This window comes from Squalius cephalus (assembly GCF_949319135.1).
Source record: "Squalius cephalus genome assembly, chromosome: 1".
NCBI classification, from domain to species: domain Eukaryota; kingdom Metazoa; phylum Chordata; class Actinopteri; order Cypriniformes; family Leuciscidae; genus Squalius; species Squalius cephalus.
In genome coordinates, this window is record NC_137122.1 from 15699396 (window position 1) to 15718860 (window position 19465).

Below are 19465 nucleotides of genomic sequence, written 5' to 3' on the forward strand. Positions count from 1 at the left end.
CGTAAAATCTATGGTCCATTCGAGAACCTGTAAATCACCTTTATGAATTATCATTTCTTTTTTGGCAATACCATACCATACCATCTTCTTCCGCTTATCCGGGGCCGGGTCGCGGGGGCAGCAGTCTAAGCAGAGATGCCTAGACTTCCCTCGCCCAAGACACTTCCTCCAGCTCTTCCGGGGGAACACCGAGGCGTTCCCAGGCCAGCCGGGAGACATTGTCTCTCCAGCATGTCTTAAGTCTTCCCCAGGATCTCTTCCCAGTGGGACGCGCCTGGAACACCTTCCCGGGAAGGCGTCCAGGAGGCATCCGGAAAAGATGCCCGAGCCACCTCAGCTGGCCCCTCTCGATGTGGAGGATCAGCGGCTCTACTCTGAGCTCCTCCCAAGTGACCGAGCTTCTCACCCTATCTCTAAGGGATCGCCCAGCCACCCTGCGGAGAAAGCTCATTTCGGCCGCCTGTATCCGGGATCTTGTCCTTTCGGTCATGACCCAAAGCTCAGGACCATAGGTGAGAGTAGGAGCGTAGATTGACCGGTAAATCGAGCCTTTGCGGCTCAGCTCTTTCTTCACCACGACAGACCGGTACATCGACCGCATTATTGCAGAAGCTGCACCGATCCGTCTGTCAATCTCCTGTTCCATCCTTCCCTCACTCGTGAACAAAACCCCAAGATACTTGAACTCCTCCACTTGAGGCAGGAGCTCTCCACCAACCTGAAGTGGGCAAGCCACCCTTTTCCGACTGAGAACCATGGCCTCTGATTTGGAGGTGCTGATTCTCATCCCAGCCGCTTCACACTCGGCTGCAAACCGCCCCAGTGCATGCTGAAGGTCCTGGTCTGATGGGGCCAGCACGACAACATCATCCGCAAAGAGCAGAGATGAAATCGTGTTGTCCCCAAACCTGACATCCCCCGGCCCCTGGCAGCCCTGCCAGAGTCCAACATGCACCGGGAACAAGTCTGACTTACTGCCGGCAATGCGAACCAAGCTCCTGCTCCGGTCGTACAGGGACCACACAGCCCTTAGCAAAGGACCCCAGACCCCATACTCCTGAAGCACCCTCCATAGGACGCAGGGACACAGTCGAATGTCTTCTCCAAATCCACAAAGCACATGTTGACTGGTTGGGCAAACTCCCATGAACCCTCCAGCACCCTGGAGAGGGTATAGAGCTGGTCCAGTGTTCCACGACCTGGACGAAAACCATTCCTCATTCATTCATTCCTCCTGAATCCGAGGTTCTACTATCGGCCGTATTCTCCTCTCCAGTACCCTGGCATAGACTTTCCCAGGGAGGCTGAGAAGAGCCTCCCCTTGGAGAGGCTAGAAATTTTTTACAGTGTGTGTGTGTGTGTGTGTCCTTTCCCAGGGTCTCCCAACCAAATGACCTCCTGTTCCTCAACAAGGTGTGAACTCCCCCAGTCTGTGATCCCAGTCAATGCAAACTCCAGCTGTTATACAATGTCTCCATAATTATCCTGATCTGAGTACTTAAAGGGGTCATATAATGTCATTTTTGTACAAGTTAATACGATTCTTTAGGGACTAAATTAAGTAAGGGTTAATGCCCGACAAGGTCTCCATTGTCAGGTATTAATGGACGACGGCGAGGCGTGAACAGTCTGACGCGCAGCGGAGGATGGTTGCCCTCCACCGAAGTCCATTAATACCTGACAAGGGACACCTTGTCGGACAATGGACACCTCGAAGGGCATTAACCCGCTTATACCATGGTCACTTGCCAAATAACACATTTTTAAAACATTAGTTTATATTATATTATATTAGTTTTACAATCGAAATCTAAAGTTTTTACAAACAATAACTTCTCATTAATATTGTAAGAAAACACTCATTTTACCTGGTCAAAAACAGCTGTTTTCAGCACACCGTTTAAGTGCATGTCTTTAAATGATAATGAGCTTTGCTCACCCCGCCCCTCTGTTCTGTGTGTACACCGTTTGTAATAATACCACAATAATCATAACGCGTTGTTCATTATAAACGTGGGATTATGAATTAAATTTATAACGTCGTACATAGAAAACATGCCGTAATGTACCCTGAGTGTAAAAAATAGCCGCATTCATCGTGAAGCGTGCAGCAAGCGATTTGCAAAGATTAATATAAAGATTAATATAAAGATCAATAAACCGTTACACTCACTTCAGTTCTTCTGGAGGTGCAGCAGGAACACGAATAGTTGGTACCAATCCTTTTTTCAGGAGCAGCTTCTTAGCAAATCCAGCTTTATACTGACCCTCGTTTGTAAAGCTGTCTGGTGTGTGAAATGTTTCGCGCAAACATGAAAGCATTGACGTTGATCGTGGGGAATATTCCCTCCAAAAGCAAAACTCAGCCATTGCGTCTTCAGCGGTTCGGATTTAGGAACATCAGCATGACTGTTGAGCCTGTGTTTGTTATTACACAGAACACCACAATCGCTTAGATGCCATTCTGCTCATAGACAGTGCTCCAGTGAGTATCAACCACAGACTGTAAATGGTATCAACAATGATGCACAGACTATGATGATTGACAGCTCGCTCACGAGTGAGGGCGGGACTGTGTTGAAACGCTGCTGTCAATCAAAAAACGTGGGAGGGGCGTCCGACCATGTGACGTCACTAGGTCGAACGGCTTGATTTGAGAGATTGGAAAACATATAAGGAGATTAAAAAAAAACACTGGATGGATTTTTATAATTTTATGATGGTTGTGTACAGGCACTGCCAACACACATTTCAGTACAATAAACTTGTAAAAGTGCATGTACCATTATATGACCCCTTTAAGAAAAGGCTGTGAAAGACTCAGTGTGATTTTGTAACATTAAATCTCTTCCATACACTGTATCTTTCAGATGTCAAGTATTTAGGGCTGCACAATTTGGGGGAAAATCTAATTGCAATTCTAGTTAAAACTGTGATTTTGTATTATTATTATTTTTTAATTTATTTTTTAACATATATATTTTTTATAAAGAACACCAGGTTTGTTGTGCTTGTTTGCACTTGACATATTATTATTACTAATAATAATTATGATGATTTATTATTATAAAAAAAAAAACATTATACAAAATGATTATTCCAAATATTATTATTCTAGTCATTTTAATTTATATGTAAATGTAAAAGTTACAAAATAATAAATAGAAAATAATAATAACTATAATATTTTTATTTGATAGAAAATCTTTAGTACCGTTGCCTGGTTACCGTTAACCTATCTTTAGTAACCTCGATTTCGATTCTTGAATGATTTCTCTGACACCATACATGTCACATGTCACAGCCTGGGTGTGCTGTAAAGAGCACATTCAGGGCTTTTCAGAGACACCAAATGTTTGGAGGTTTCACCATGAAAACAATTTCTCCTTGGTCTTTAAAAATGTCTGACTACTTTTCAAATTGTATTTCATAAACCAACATCTCAGGAAAATGTTCAAATAAAAAAAATGCCTTTCTGTTACAGAACAGGGCGTTGATTTCTAACGTGTGCACTGTAGAGGACATCAGGACTTACATCATGTTTATCAGGCATTTTGGGAGACACAACAAGTGAATATGGAAATAAATTATACATCAATATTCCTATGAAATATTAGATATTATTATTAAAATGTTGCCAATTATTACTCCAATTATTATACTTCTTTTTTCATTAAATGTTGCTCCAAGAACACATTAATGTGCACATTAGATGCAGTGTATACTGTAGATACATTGCATTGAATGGGAATATTAGTTTATGGTCATTTTACCCACATTTTGCATAAAGTAAAATGGTGTATCAATTCATTCCGTTATATCTTTCATAACATAGTTGAGAATCATCTTTATACAAAGTTTAGTTAAAAAAAAATCCTGAAACCCCAAAATGTATTGGTGATTGAAAAAAAAAAAATCCCATTGTTTTTCCTATACATATCATTCAATGTCATTTTATTTTTAAAACAACTGAGTCCTGGTGTCCACTACAGAGGACATAGCATAACATATGAATAAACTATAATTTTATTGCTCTAAACAATGTGATGACATGAAAAAAAAAAAAAAAAGAAAAAAAAAAACTAAATTCAAAAAATATTCTCAGGAGGATATGATAACTTAACTGAGCTGTTACAATCATTGTACAGTGTTTGAATAGCTTTTTTAAAGTACATTCCAAAACCAAAATAATCTAAGGTCTCCAACATAAAGTTATGATCGATATATCAAACGCTTTAAAAAAACAACAAATAATAAAAAAACTATTATCTGTAATAAATTTGTTGTAGTCATTTAAATCCAAAATGAGCCTTATAGTATTGCAAATGTGTCGACCTTTCATAAATCCTGATTGACATTCATCAATTATGGGATCAAAACAGTTCAAGCTTTCTGCAAATATTCGTGCAAAAATGTTTGCATCATTATTGATTAGCGTAATCGGACGCCAATTTTCTAAAAATAATATATCCTTATTGGGCTTTGGTAATAAAGTTATCAAACCTTGTCTCAGTTAATTGGGTAATTGTATAGCTTCTCTAAATACAGCTAACATAAAAGGGGATAATTCTTTTTGAAAATATTTATAAAATTCACTAATTAAACCATCATTCCTGGGTGACTTATTGTCTTTGAGTTTAATACAGTGAGATACTTAATTTAAAAGAAATCTCTTGGTCGCACATTTCATTTGAAGACTCACTTATCTTTTTGAACGTCATCTTTAATAGAATCCAAGAATGACTGTGCATTACTCAATTTGTTATCATAAGAATACAATTTCTCATAAAATTCAGCCACATAGGCTATCTTGATATTTCTTTGGAATTTTCTGTTAACTGTCCATTAACCCTTTAGGCGCCAGAGGTTTTTTCCTAAAACGTTCGATTTTGACATCTTAATTTTAAAAGGCTATATCTTAAAAGTGATAAAAGATAGAGACTTTCTGTAAATTAGAGAAATATTAAGGATGACCCAAAGTTTATGTAGGGATTACATTTTCCCATCTAATTTGCATATTATGACGCCATATGGTGGCGGCCATCTTGGATTATAGAATTTTCATGAAAAGTCACATGTTTAAATGATAAAATGCAGCACTTCTTTCCTCCAACATGTCCCTCACCTTCTGTATGCTATATTGCACAATACTGAATGCTCAGGTAAATAGTAAGTAGTAAACAAACTGTGTAAATCATTACTAATAAATGGCAGATATTCCCCTTCAGAATCAGGGTCCGCGAATAAAACACCCAACACTTCATCGCGGGTAAGCTTTATTGATGTCATTATATAATAATAATAATACTAATAATTAATAATAATAATAATAATAATCTAATGCAAATACTCACTGACGTTGACAATACTGCTCTGATAAAATGTCTCACTCTTACACTAGCTCCGCTTTTGTTCGCACTGATTCAATGCGCTCTAGCTCGTAGATTTTGTATAGAAGCATGATGTTTTTTTGAGTCGGGGTTAAAGTATAACATGTCTGACATCTAGTGGAGGGGAGGTCGAACGAAATTTGACACCCTATTTGACAAAATCGGCCGTTTTATTCAGTGCCGCATCTTGTCGAGTAAACTCGACCGTGGCGCCTAGAGGGTTAATATTCAGTTGGACCATAGATGTAAGTTCTACATTCCTAATTATCATATGAATTATCACATGAAGTACAATTTCACACCAGAGCTTGAAACAATAACCTCTTTACTCTCTTGTGTTACTCACAACTCATGCGCACACAGAAACCCCCGTAACCTTGGTTACCCTGGAAACCTTGAATACAACAACACACTCTTCCTCTTCTCCCTCTTGTATTGTTTCCATACATTGTTGGTATCAACATTCAGTGCAACATTTTGAGTCTATTTTGGCACTCTGAACTGACTTGTATTATGTTCAGTTGGTTTAGTCACATCATTAGAAATAAGTGTGAACAATTTTATTGTGTGTAAACGTACGATGACAACTATGTTTTATTTTTGTTTAACTTTTACCTGCCTGTGTTTAGCGCTTTGAAACTTAAATTCGCACAGTGTGAAATGTGTTTTAGTAAATGAGAGAATGTGTTTAAAGTTAAAATAAAAAAAGAGTACATGAGATTTGCAAACTGTGTTTTAACTGCCTGAACTTGTTTAATGTTTTACAGAAAGAGTGATTTATTCGACAAATTGGTTTAGGCTATTGAGAATTTGGTTCAGAGAATAGGGTTTAGTGTTTAAGCAATTCAGAAAAACTGTAATATCGGATTGACGTCTCTCTTAAAGGAACACTCCACAGATAAATATAATATTACAGCAGAAAAGACACGATGGTGTGCGTTTCAGTGCTGGAAGTCCTTTACTACAGAAGATGAACTGAAAGAGCACCAAAAAATTCACATTGGAGAAGAAGGCTTTTAAAGGAACACTCCACCGTTTTTTTAAATAGGGCTTATTCAACGTCTTTCCTACATTTATATAGGAGGGCAAATGCATTTTTGTCTCAGTGCATGCATTGTTTAGTTTGGCAGCGCCACCGCTAGCTTAGCTTAGCATAATGAATGGGATCCTTTGTTGCCACCTAGCATGTCCTGAGTAAAATTGATTAAAAAAAAACCAACAAAAAAAAACAATTACTTCTTGTGGCCTGTGTATTCACAACGAGTACAAATGGCAATGGAGATTAAGACTATTTAAGCCAGATTTCCTAGGCAGATATTGACTTGGGACTATATTAGGGTGAAGCACAGGCGAAGCACTGCTACCTGAAATCCTGGCGTGACCTGCACAGAGTATCTTCGCTTTTGGTTTGTGTTGAGTTTGAGAAGTTACAGCTACAGTTACAGCAAATATGGTAATTGCCTGTATAGCAAAAAGTTGTGAGAAAACAAGCAAAGGACATACACTCACACCACCTTTTCGTGTTGACTCTCACATCCTGAGTCTGTTGAGCGATCGCAACCTCCTGTTGTTCTCGAAATCGCCTAGTCTTAATCTGCATTGCTATTTGTACTCGTTGTAAATACGCTGAATTTTTTATTTTTTTTTATCACATTTACTCACAACATGCTAGCTGGCAACAAATGGTTTCATTCATTATGCTAAGCTAGTGGCGGCGCTGTCAAACTAAAACAATGCATACACAGACAAAAATGCGTTTGCCCACCTATCTAAATGTAGGAAAGATGGTGAATAAGCCCTATTTCAAAAAACGGTGGAGTGTTCCTTTAAAAGTTTTATGGCCTTCTTCTCCAGTGTGAATTTTCTGGTGGTCTTTCAGTTCATCTTCTGTAATAAAGGACTTCCAGCACTGAAATACACACCGCTGTGTCTTTTCTGCTGTAATATTACGAATGAATCTTCTCCTTTGTGTGAATCTTCAGGTGTTTCTTTAGAACTGATGCCCAATGAAACTGTTTACCGCACTGATCACAGTTAAATGGTCTTTAAATGGTCTTTCTTCAGAATGAGAAGCTGAAGTGATTTCAGAGCAAAAGCCTGAGTCGCTTCTTCCCAGTGTGAAATCTCATGTGACGCTTAAGAGCTGATTTGTGTCTGAAACTAGTTCCACACTGAACACACATATGTGGCTTTTCTCAAGTGTGGATTCTCATGTGACTCTTAAGGTTTGATGATTCTGCGAATCTCTTCCCACATTGATCACATGTGAACGGCTTCTCTCCACTGCTTTTCTCCAGTGTGGATCCTCTCATGTTTTTTCAGATTTGCTGACTGACTGAATCTCTTGTCACAGTGTGAACACTTGTAAGGTTTTTCTCCAGTGTGGATCCTCTGGTGCCGTTTTAATTGTTCAGCTGTAATAAAAGTCTTCTCACACTCAAAGCACATGTACTCTTTCAGACCAGTGTGAATTTTCTCATGTTTATGTAAATGTTGCCGCAGTGAAAAACTCTTTCCACACACAGAACATGAATGTGGCTTCTCCTTCGTATGAACTGCCAGGTGTCTCTTCAGGTCTGATGCAGTAAAAAATGTTTTTCCACAGTGATCACATGTGAACGGCTTCTCTCCGGTGTGGATCCTCATGTGAACATCAAGATTTTGTTTTAATGTGAAACTGTTTCCACACTGAACACACACATGTGGCTTTTCTCCAGTGTGGATTCTCAAGTGTTTCTTAAGGGATGATGCTTCTGTGAAACTCTTCCCGCACTGATCACATGTGAACGGCTTCTCTCCAGTGTGGATCCTCGTGTGAACCTCAAGATTATATTTGGTTATGAAACTCTTTCCACACTGAGTGCAGGTGAATGACTTCTTGACTCTTCTTTTATTTAAAAATATCGTTTTAATCTTTGAGCGACTCAAAGGTTTTTCTCCAGGTTTGACATGATGTTTCGCCTCCACTTCACTCAGTTCTTCACTCTCCTCCTTCACTTCACTCAGTTCTTCACTCTCCTCCTTCACTTCACTCAGTTCTTCACTCTCTTCCTTCACTTCACTCAGTTCTTCACTCTCCTCCTTCACTTCACTCAGTTCTTCACTCTCCTCCTTCACTTCCATCGGGTCTGAAATGAAAGAAAAAGGTTTAATTTAGTAAAAGCAGAAAGTACTAGTAGACAACTGCTATACAATATGATAAGTCTGGTGTTGTTTTCATAAATTAATTGCATGAATGAGGTACATTGATATTTCAATAATTATTTTCAAGACATTTTAGGCACAAATCACGTTTCTGAAGTGAGAAATATGAAATATATTTGATTAATTACACAATTATTTAATGTGATATTAACATTTATACTATAGTGCCAAGGGGTGTGCAATATTGAAATACAATTATCTCTCGATATTTGTTAAGAATTTTCCAATAACAATAATTTAAATCTATTTTGCTGAGTCTGTCTTGTTCGGTACAGGCCTGTCATGGATAAATAAAATGACAATTTAACCACCACTAGGTGGCGGCAAGTCCATGTCTTATAAGACAGAAATATGAAGACAAAGGACGTAAAAGTGAGCCTGATGTAAAAGCAGAAATTTCTTAAATGCAAGGTCAAACCAGTTGTCCCAACGTCAGAATCCAATGGTGTGGTAGAAGGTTTCCTGCATGCTGTCTTTTCGGTGCTCAAAGTAATTTAATTAGGTATTTATCTGATTTTTCCACATCCTCAAATTTAGGATGAAACACCAATAATTTAGATAAACATTTGATTATTCTGTTTAAATGTTTTTATTTCACTTATGCAAGTGAATGTCATTGTCACTTAGAGTTTCCCACCAGCCACTAACGTTGATCTCTTGGAAAGATCAACGTTTTAAAAGATCCCCTGGGGTTAACGTGTCAGCGTGACAGAAGTTTGATGCTGTCGTGTGAGAACAAGCAACAGCCGGCATTTCTCCTCCTCCCGCGTGCCTCATCTTCTTAATCTCCTCACGTAAATGATTAGACCTAAGGCAGAAACCACCACAGGTTCATCAATGCCGTCAAATGTATTAATTTTTTTGTTTGTTTGTTGATTAAAAAGTACAAAGTAGATAAGGAAAACTAGGACGCCGGGTGTATTCAAAGCGCCGTTCTTACGGTTTAAAATGCCTGGAATGGTTAAGCGGACTTATCGCATTCTGCAGAGAAAGGAGACTGGCGTTTGTCGCGGTTTGGAAAGAAAGGGAGAAAACATGACAGAATAACACAGCGGGCGGTGTGTGTGGCGAGCTGTACCTCCGGGAATGGTGCAAAAAATAAATAAAGAAAATGACATTGACGTAATTTTGAACCGACGCACCACTACACATATAAATATATATATACAACAGCAACATTGTCAGCAAATCATTAAATCTAAAGAAAAGGAAGATTATAATTTCATTATGTTAGAACATTTCAGTTCAACACATGTTTGAGTCCAGGCAGAAATAGTCAATTCCTCACCACACCACAAGTAGTTCAGGTAGGAGGCGAGTGTTTCCAATATTCCAAAAGTCCAACATAAAGTGTTTCAAACCATAACCAAGCACCAGTCCAGGTAATAAACAAAGGTGTAGAATAAGAGCTCAACATAGTCCAGATGAAGTGTCTATATTGAATGAAGCCAAAAGAAAAATCTCTGAACAAATAGGCAAACACAAATCAAAATATGCAACTGACACATATTACAAAATATACACAACTTACATTGAGCTGTAGAACCAATGAAGTTCCTCATAATAGGGTTTCTTGCATCCGGCTCAGTTCAGCAAACACTCAAATTCATGCCAGTACCTCTCTAAACACTCTTACTTGTCTCGATAGCCCTTCCCGTAGAAACCTCCCTAGAGCCCCCTTGAGGTGGGGAGTAGCATTACAGCACAAGAAATGGAAAAGTGATGAAGTGCTTGAATGTTTCTAACATGAATGTTCTTCAGCATCATGAATGAATGAAGAATAAACACCAACCTCTTTGTTCTTCAGGATCTTCAGTGTGTTTCATTCTGCAGGGTTCTGGATCACTCATGTTCTCACTGTCCTCTTTAATAAACTCAGTCTTTGCAGATTTCAGCTCTTCCTGATGCTCTGATGCTCGCCTTCACTTGTAGCTAATGGGAATATCCTGACTCTGAGCGTGAGCTCGTGAGGCTCTGCCCCCTGTGCGTGGAACCACACCTCATTATCATTTAAAGGAGACACACTAAAACAGTGCGTTTTTCTGAGCCCCAAAAAATGACAATTTAAACATTCTGTAAAAAATGATCTGTTGGGTATTTTGAGCTAAAACTTCACATACACATTCTGGGGACATCAGAGACTTATTTTACATCTTGTGAAAAGTGTCATAATAGGTGCCCTTTAAAATATAACCATATATTATTTGGATAAAAGCGTCTGCTAAATGACTACATGTAAATGTAAGTCAAATGGCACCGTCAACTGTCTGTTTACCAACATTCTTCAACACATCATCTTTTGTGTTCAGCAGAAGAAAGAAACTCATACAGGTTTGGAACAACTTGAACCATTTTTGGGTGAACTATCCCTTTAATATATTCTTAAAGGAGAACTCCGTTAAATTTTAACATTGAGCTAATTTTTTTGTACATTTGGAGTGCTGTCAATACAGAGAACAACGACAAAAATCGGTGTTGCCTACACCGAGTTCTTCTATTTTTAAAATTTGCACCCTGTTGACTTCAATGGGGCAAGTACTAAACCTGCTTTTAGCCTTAACATCCTTGATGTGTCATTACAAGTGCACAGAAAATGTAAATGATTCCTTCAGAGTGAACACGAGTGAGTCTGACTGCAGTAGATGTGAAAGATATGTATAAAAATTATGTTATTTAAGCCAGCGCAAATACCTGTGTTTACATCCTGTTTTTCGGTTGAAGTCCAAAGTAGTCGATTGCCGAGTTCACGCGCGTAATCATAGATCACGCGCATAGGTTTAGTTATCTATGATTACGCGCGTGAACTCGGCAATCGACTACTTTGGACTTCAACCGAAAACAGGATGTAAACAGGTATATGCGCTGGCTTAAATAACATCATTTTTATTCATATCTTTCACATCTACTGCAGTCAGATCCACTCGTGTTCACTCTGAAGGAATCACTCACATTTTCTGTGCACTTGTAATGACACATCAAGGATGTTAAGGCTAAAAGCAGGTTTAGTACTTGCCCCATTGAAGTCAACAGGGTGCAAAATTTAAAAATAGAATAACTCGGTAGGCAACACCGATTTTTGTCGTTGTTCTCTGTATTGACAGCACTCCAAATGTACAAAAAAATGAGCTCAATGTTAAAATTGACCGGAGTTCTCCTTTAAAATGGAACCATATAAGTGTATTATCAGAAGTTCTTTAGAACAGCTGACAGGTAATGCCCTAAACTGAGCCATGTTTTAATAAAAAATAATAATGGTTAATAAAAACAACAACATCAAACAGATCATTGAAAATGTTAATATCAGCTTAGAGTTATAGGTGATTACCCTTTCACCAATTTAAAGTGAACAAATCAACTACAGATTCAAACATACATACACATTCATACTAGACATGAATGAACAAATGAATATTACAAACAGGTTTGGAACAACTTGAACCATTTTTGGGTGAACCCCTTTAATTGTTTTTAGGTGGCTCATTTAAGGGCATAACCTCTATGTTTTTATATTTACTTTTATAAATATATTAGTGGCTCAGTTTTGAGCATAATGCAGTGCAAAGGCAACTTTGCAAAAAGACTGTTAATGGAATGGATGTTAAGTCTGTCAGTAAATGAAATTTCATTCACACAACAAATATGAACAGTTTGTAATGATTTCTCAAAGTTTGTAATATGGAAAATACTGTTAGCATATAAAATGAATTAATGTTAAGAAATATTTCTAAAGCAATTTGAGTCTTGTGTTATTGACCTAGTGAAATTAAGTTAATAAAATATATTAATTTAACTTATTTTTTAGGTGTTACCAATTGAAGTAATTTTTTTAAGTTAATCCAACTGTAGGAAAAATTAATACATTTAAGTTGGAATGCAGTGAAATTAAGTTAGACTAATGTAAATAATAGGATTGAATGAACTGAAATAATATTAGTGTGATTGACCTAGTGAAATGAAGTTGATAAAACGTGATAATTTATATTGAGAAATTTTTTTTTTGGTGTTACCAATTGAAGTAATTTAAGTTGATCCAACTGTTCACTTTTTACAGTGTACCCGCTTTTTGCCGTTGTAGAGGAATTTACACTTAAAGACTCATGGACCAGATATGATTGATGAAAACATGGTAGAAAATTTTATTGGAGATAGTTTCATCAGGCAGAAGTCAGCCTCAAGACTCACAAGGAGTTCGTAGGCCGCTCTGCGTACATTTCCATAACAAGATAGGCAGAAGCATATCGTCTATCATCAATTATCCAGATCACCAAGACCCTGGTTTAGGCACAGAGTTGCCCAGCAAGGTCAAGTCTGTATTTCAACATTTTTTCAACATTAATTGTGGGAGCAAAATTGATTGTTGAGTCAACGCAGTTAAAATTGACAAATTAGAATTGATTTAACATTGTTTTGATGGTTGCTTGCCATCTGCGACCCTCATCAAACACACCTGAAGTAACTAATCAATGTCTTCAGGATTACTATAAAGATACAGGCAAGAGAGTTTACCAGGGTTGGAGCTAAACTCTGCAGGACAGTGGCCCTCCAGGACCGAGTTTACCCATCCCTGGTCTAAACCATGTAAGTAGGGATGCACCAAGTGTTCGGCAGAAAAAAATTATTCTACTGAAAATAGCAAAAAAGTGTTCAGGCCGAATAAGTGAAAAGACGGAATAAATTGTATCAACATTTTAGATGACGCGATCAAATAGCAACCAGCTTTATAGCCCTGTTTACGCCTGGTATTAAGATGCGTTTTGGTTGACTGGATCAAACGTGGACGATACTAAATACAGGTGTAAATGGGGAGTAAAATGTTTTGAGCTTGTCCAGTTTAGACGTAAATGTTGTCATTTGCGTTGTTTCCTGTTAGTGCTTGTCTGTACACAGGTTTTGTTACGGTCAACACTTACTGGAAGACTACATTATCCATCATTGCTTAAACCACAGCAAACTACACAACTCAAATAGATAATTATGTATAAAAAGTTGAAAAGTAATGGTAAATATTAATGTCGTATTTTGTTTGCTTTATTAGGCAATTTTAAAGTAAAGGTAATCTGAATTGATCATTTAATACACTTTTAGCCTAATTACAATAAAAATCTAGCTGAAAACAAAAACCTATTGATAAAATAGAACCAAGACTTGACTTGGACCTCAAAGACTCGAGACTTGATTTGGACCTCAGGAACTTGAGATTTGATTTGGACCTCAGGGTCTTGAGAATTTACTTGGACCTCAGGAACTTGAGATTTGATTTGGACCTCAGGGTCTTGAGAATTTACTTGGACCTCAAAGACTTGAGACTTAACTTGGACCTCAGGAACTTGAGACTTGACGTGGACCTCAGGAACTTGAGACTTGACGTGGACCTCAGGAACTTGAGACTTGACGTGGACCTCAGGAACTTGAGACTTGACGTGGACCTCAGGAACTTGAGACTTGATTTGGACCTCAGGGACTTGAGATTTGATTTGGACCTCAAAGACTTGAGACTTCACTTGGACCTCAGGGTCTTGAGACTTCACTTGGACCTCAGGGTATTGAGACTTCACTTGGACATCATGGACATGAGACTTGATTTGGACCTCAGGGACTTGAGACTTGACTTAGACCTCATGGACTTGAGACTTGATTTGGACCTCATGGACTTGTGAACATGTCTAAGCCTGGATGATGTGCAACACTGCATGTTGTCAAAAGAGATTTAGTCTTTTTACTTGTGTAAATAATGCATCTACAGTCCATCTCCTTTAAAGAAACCCACAACACTCAACAAACAAGCTCTGGTCACGACGTATTCCATCCACAGGTTGTTTATGTTTGTAAATGTTGTGTTTAAAGACGCCGCTGTCTGCCATTTCAGATTTCCTACTGTCTGTGTGAATGCAACTAGGAAAATGATCCGGAGTATCTTATTACTGTATTACGAGATGTTGAGTCATTATTGTGATGAAGTCCCATTATGAGATGTTAAGTCATTAGTGGTTTTCACATCGCATAGTTCTAGAAACTCAGTAATAGGAACTAGCCAGCACGATAGATCCAAGATAACATGTTTCTTTCTTGTTATAATAAGAAACATTCCAATCAGATACCAAGCAGTCAGAAAAATGTCTTTTCAGTCATCATGGCTGTTAGGAAATAATTTTGATTAACTACTTACTGTGATTTCAGACTGTGTTGATGTGGTTTCTCCACTGTATGGATCTTCATGTGTAGCTTCAGGTGAGTTTTAAAAGAAAAACTCTTTCCACACTGATCACACAGCTTGTGCGGCTTCTCTCTTGTGGATCCTCTCATGTCTTTTCAGATGTGCTGACAGACTGAATCTCTTGTCGCAGTGTGAACACTTGTATGGTTTTTCTCCAGTGTGGATCCTCTCATGTCTTTTCAGATTTGCTGTCAGACTGAATCTCTTGTCACAGTGTGAACACTTGTACGGTTTTTCCCCAGTGTGGATCCTCTCATGTGATTTCAGATGTGCTGAGCGACTGAATCTCTTGTCGCAGTGTGAACACATGTACGATTTTTCTCTAGTGTGGATCCTCATGTGCTGCTTCAGGTTGGTTGTTTGACTGAAGCTCTTCCCACACTGATCACATTTGAACAGTTTCTTCCCGATGTGAATACTCATGTGATACTTAAGACTTGATTTGTGTCTGAAACCCATTCCACACTGATCACACGTGTGCGGTTTCTCTTTCCTGTGGATCATCTCATGTGATTTCAGAGATGATGACTGACTGAATCTCTTGTCGCAGTGTGAACACATGTAAGGTTTTTCTCCAGTGTGAATTCTCTGGTGCAGTTTTAAACAGACCGCTGAAGTAAAAGTCTTCTCACACTCAAAGCACATGTACTCTCTCACACCAGTATGAATTTTCTGATGTTTATGTAAATATGGCAGCAGTGAAAAACTCTTTCCACATTCAGAACATGAATGTGGCTTCTCCTTCTTATGAAGCATCAGGTGTTTCTTCAGGTTTGATGAATCAAGAAATGTTTCGCTGCATTGATCACATGCATACGGTTTCTCGCCGGTGTGGATCCTCATGTGAATCTTATGGTGTGTTGATTGACTGAAGCCCTTCCCACACTGGTCACATGTGAATGGCTTCTCTCCAGTGTGCATTCTCATGTGACACTCAAGATAGTCTTTTCGTGTGAAACTCTTCCCGCACTGATCACATGTGAACGGCTTTTCTCCAGTATGAACTCTCAAGTGGATCTTAAGATGTTGTTTGATTGAGAAACTCTTCCCGCACTGATCACATGTGAACGGCTTTTCTCCAGTATGAACTCTCAAGTGGATCTTAAGATGTTGTTTGACTGAGAAACTCGTTCCGCACTGATCACATGTGAATGGCTTCTCTCCAGTATGAACTCTCATGTGAATATCAAGACTTTGTTTGGTTGTGAAACTCTTTCCACACTGAGTGCAGGTTGCAGATTTCTTGGCTTTTGTTTTCTTTAAAAATGTCTGTTTAGTCTTTGAGCGACTCAACGGTTTTTCTCCAGGTTTGACATAATGTTCCTCCTCCACTTCACTCAGTTCTTCACTCTCCTCGCTCTCTTCCATCAGGTCTGACATGGAAAAAAAAGAAAAGTTAATTGCATTTTCAGTACATCAAAATAATTTGAAGAGAGCAATATGAAGTGAAATGACAAAATATATGAAAAAATATCATGCATTTAAATGGATGGTTTCAAAGGCGGCAACAAAAACAACCGTTACTGCGCATGCGCGCCTTTGTTGCCCAAACTTAACTTCTGGTAGACTTCCGCAAAGAATAAATAACAATAGAGGCTGCGTTATCTTTCGTATGCGTCATCATCTTTGATTTTAATTGTGCAGCAATGCCAGTGTAAATCAGTAGCGAGATCTAAATGAAGAGCTGCAAGCTGCTCAAGTGACTTAAAGTTAGGGATGTCCCGATCAGGTTTTTTTGCCCTCGAGTCCGAGTCATTTGATTTTGAGTATCTACCGATACCAAGTCCCGATCCGATACTTCTATAATACATAAAAAAAGAATAAAGAAGAGCGAAAAAACAGATCCAGGATGTTCCTTATTTTTTATTTAATTCACCATTTTTTTAACATTAAACAACTCTGTTAATAAACAGAGCACTTATGTGAGGTAGCTTGAACAATCAAGTAATAAAAAACATCAATTCTTCACTTTTGGACTTTAGTGCAACAGTAAATATAAAAAGTCTAATATATAAACTAGGGCTGTGACAATAACGCGTTAATTTCGATTAATTAATCGGAGAAAAAAAATAACGCGTTAAAAAAATTAACGCAGATTAATCCATTCCGTATTGACCTTTGAACCTGGAGCCGTTCTAGCCACCATTCGACTGTAAAATGAAGGAGGGAGACGAGAACGCGCTGGCGCTGCTTGGATCATTGATTGGAACATTTACTTCTAAAAAAACAGCCGGCATTTCAACATTGATTCACCGGTGAACGTAAGGGACCAAGTCGAATCAATGTTGGATTATGTTTCGATTGTGCAAAACGAATCAACGTTGAAATCGTGACATTGTTTCACCGTTGATGTCGTGATGTTGTTTCATTGTTGATTTCGTGAACGTTGTTTCACAGTCTCTTCTTTCACAAGATTGTATGTCGACGTTTTGAACCAATGTTGAATTATGCTTTGGTTTTGCAAACTGAATCAACGTTGATATCGTGATGTTGTTTCACCGTCTTACCTTTCATCATGGGATAATGAGTCATGACAATGCTGACTGAATTTGTGATTAACTGTACACTAAAATATTGTTAACTGTCAAATTACTTGCAGCAATGGCTTAATTAAGTTTAATAAAAATATAACACATGCTCAAGATTGTAAAACAAGTTTTATTCTGAAAAAACAAAAGTCTGAAAATACTTTCTAAAACAGATGGAAAAAACATCTCAAATTTTAAATTGCAGCATTTTCGAAGTAATGTTAAAAACCTGTAAAGCAAGTGTAAATAATGTTTATAATTGAATGTTTAACATTAAATGGATAATTTAATAATGTTCAATAATTTAATAATGTTCAATTGTATTGTATTGATTATTTGCTAGGCACAATTATTTCAATGCTCACCCTTTGAACATTTGAACATTATTTCAATAACATGTTCAACACAATTATTTTTAATTGATTGACAGCCCTAATTTATATTAAATTAAAATGCGATTAATTTCGATTAATTCATTACAAAGCCTCTAATTAATTAGATTAATTTTTTAATCGAGTCCCGACCCTAATATAAACAAATAGCACCTCAACTTAAAATACCCGGCAGGCATGTAAATTAACAGATTAGAGCATTCACACTGCACGCAGAGATGGCGCGGCAGTGCGTAGCAGAGCAGAGCAGGAGTGCCGCGATCGTTTCGGCGCAGAGTCTATTTTTTGCTGCGCCGCATACGCTGAATAAATGTGACCATACATTGATCATGGCCAAAATACACCACAGTTTTATCCAAAAAGTGCATTGATGACATCTATTGGGTTTTAAACAGTCAATCAAATGACCAACAGCAATTTAAAAAGAAAACAAATGTCCAAAAACAAACTTGTTGCCATAACAATAAAAACAAAAATTAACCAAAAGTTATATAAATGAAATTATTAATAAAATAAGCTTCTTGACTATGACAAGTCTTTTCTCCTAAATGTATTTGAAAACGAAATACAGCAATGCCAACTTATCCATTATAGAGTAGGCTACTCTGTACACAACCCGCGGTTCAGCCGCGCGTGATAAACGCTGCCAGTGTGAAAGCAAAACGCGCGTGTCCTGCTCCTGCTCACCATATGCACTGCTCCTGCGCTGCTTACGCTCTGCTAACACGTGCAGTGTGAAACCGGCGTAACTATAGATGTGTTAAAAAATAATGAGAACATATATACATATATATCCGAGTCCTGATCGGGAGGTAACGTCCGATTCCAATAGAGTCTGAAAACGTGATCGGATCGGGACATCATTCCCTACTTAAAGTTATACCGCCAGAGGAATAATCGTAATACATGAATTTTATTTTTAATGTTCTATGTTTTTATTGTTGCAGAATGTTTATTATAATCTCCAATTTCTGTCTACAATAGGATAGAGTGGGGAGAGTTGGGGGGGTTATATATATTATATACTTATAATATAACGCTTATATATACCCAGATAGCAAACTGACATTGAATCAACGTGGAAACGACGTTTCTCGTGACATCGAAACAACGTTGATCTCCGACGTTGATCCGGCATCACTTTGCTCATCGAATTAACGTTGAATCAACGTCAGACACGCCATTCAAAACTAACGGAAAATCAACGCAATTGGTTTGCTTTCCTAACGTTGAAACGATGTTGATTTCAAGTTGTTGAAATTACGTTATAGAATCAACATAAAATCGATCTAATTGGTTTGCTTACCTAACGTTAAAAGGATGTTGATTTCAATTGTGTAAATTGCGTTATTATAAACACATTTTCTACTTGTTTTAAAAATCTATCACTTATTTGATAAATTAGTCTGTATAGGTAATCATTTATTAAACACACGTCACATTCAGTTAACATTGCTTTATTATTTATACAAAATATACATTTACAAATACATTTTTAAATCTTCTGTATACAAACCCTAAGAGTAATATAGAAAAAAGCATTTACACTCAAAATACACAGACATTCCACATTCAGGCATTCTTTCTAAGCCTCAACCAAATGCAATTCAATGTACAAAATGTCCTTGACATTTATAATTACATACAGTATTATAGCCTATGATGTATTATTATAGCAAAACCGTTGACAGTGGAGTTTGTAGATATATGTGTTAAATAACAAATAATAATTAAATA

The 19465-nt window shown here is 37.7% G+C and overlaps 3 protein-coding genes across 4 annotated transcripts in view; all 3 read right to left on the reverse strand.

Annotated features, from left to right (window-relative positions):
* The window catches only part of LOC307162295 (uncharacterized protein), a 236559-nt gene extending 226367 nt beyond the window's left edge, over positions 1-10192 (reverse strand). For both annotated transcript variants that reach the window (XM_079877523.1, XM_079877522.1), the window contains exon 1: positions 10126-10192. The gene's annotated coding sequence lies outside the window, so the exon portion shown is untranslated. The remainder of the gene's footprint in view (positions 1-10125) is intronic.
* Positions 1-19465, reverse strand: part of LOC307171109 (uncharacterized protein) — a gene marked incomplete at its 5' end in the record, with an annotated part of 137346 nt that overhangs the window by 33829 nt on the left and 84052 nt on the right. The gene's annotated exons all lie outside the window — the stretch shown is intronic.
* LOC307162997 (uncharacterized protein) overlaps positions 14761-19465 on the reverse strand; it is a 37590-nt gene continuing 32885 nt past the window's right edge. The window contains exon 3 of the mRNA XM_079878789.1: positions 14761-16181. Within this exon, the coding sequence (XP_079734915.1) occupies positions 14857-16181 (1325 nt within the window). The 3' untranslated portion in view covers positions 14761-14856. The remainder of the gene's footprint in view (positions 16182-19465) is intronic.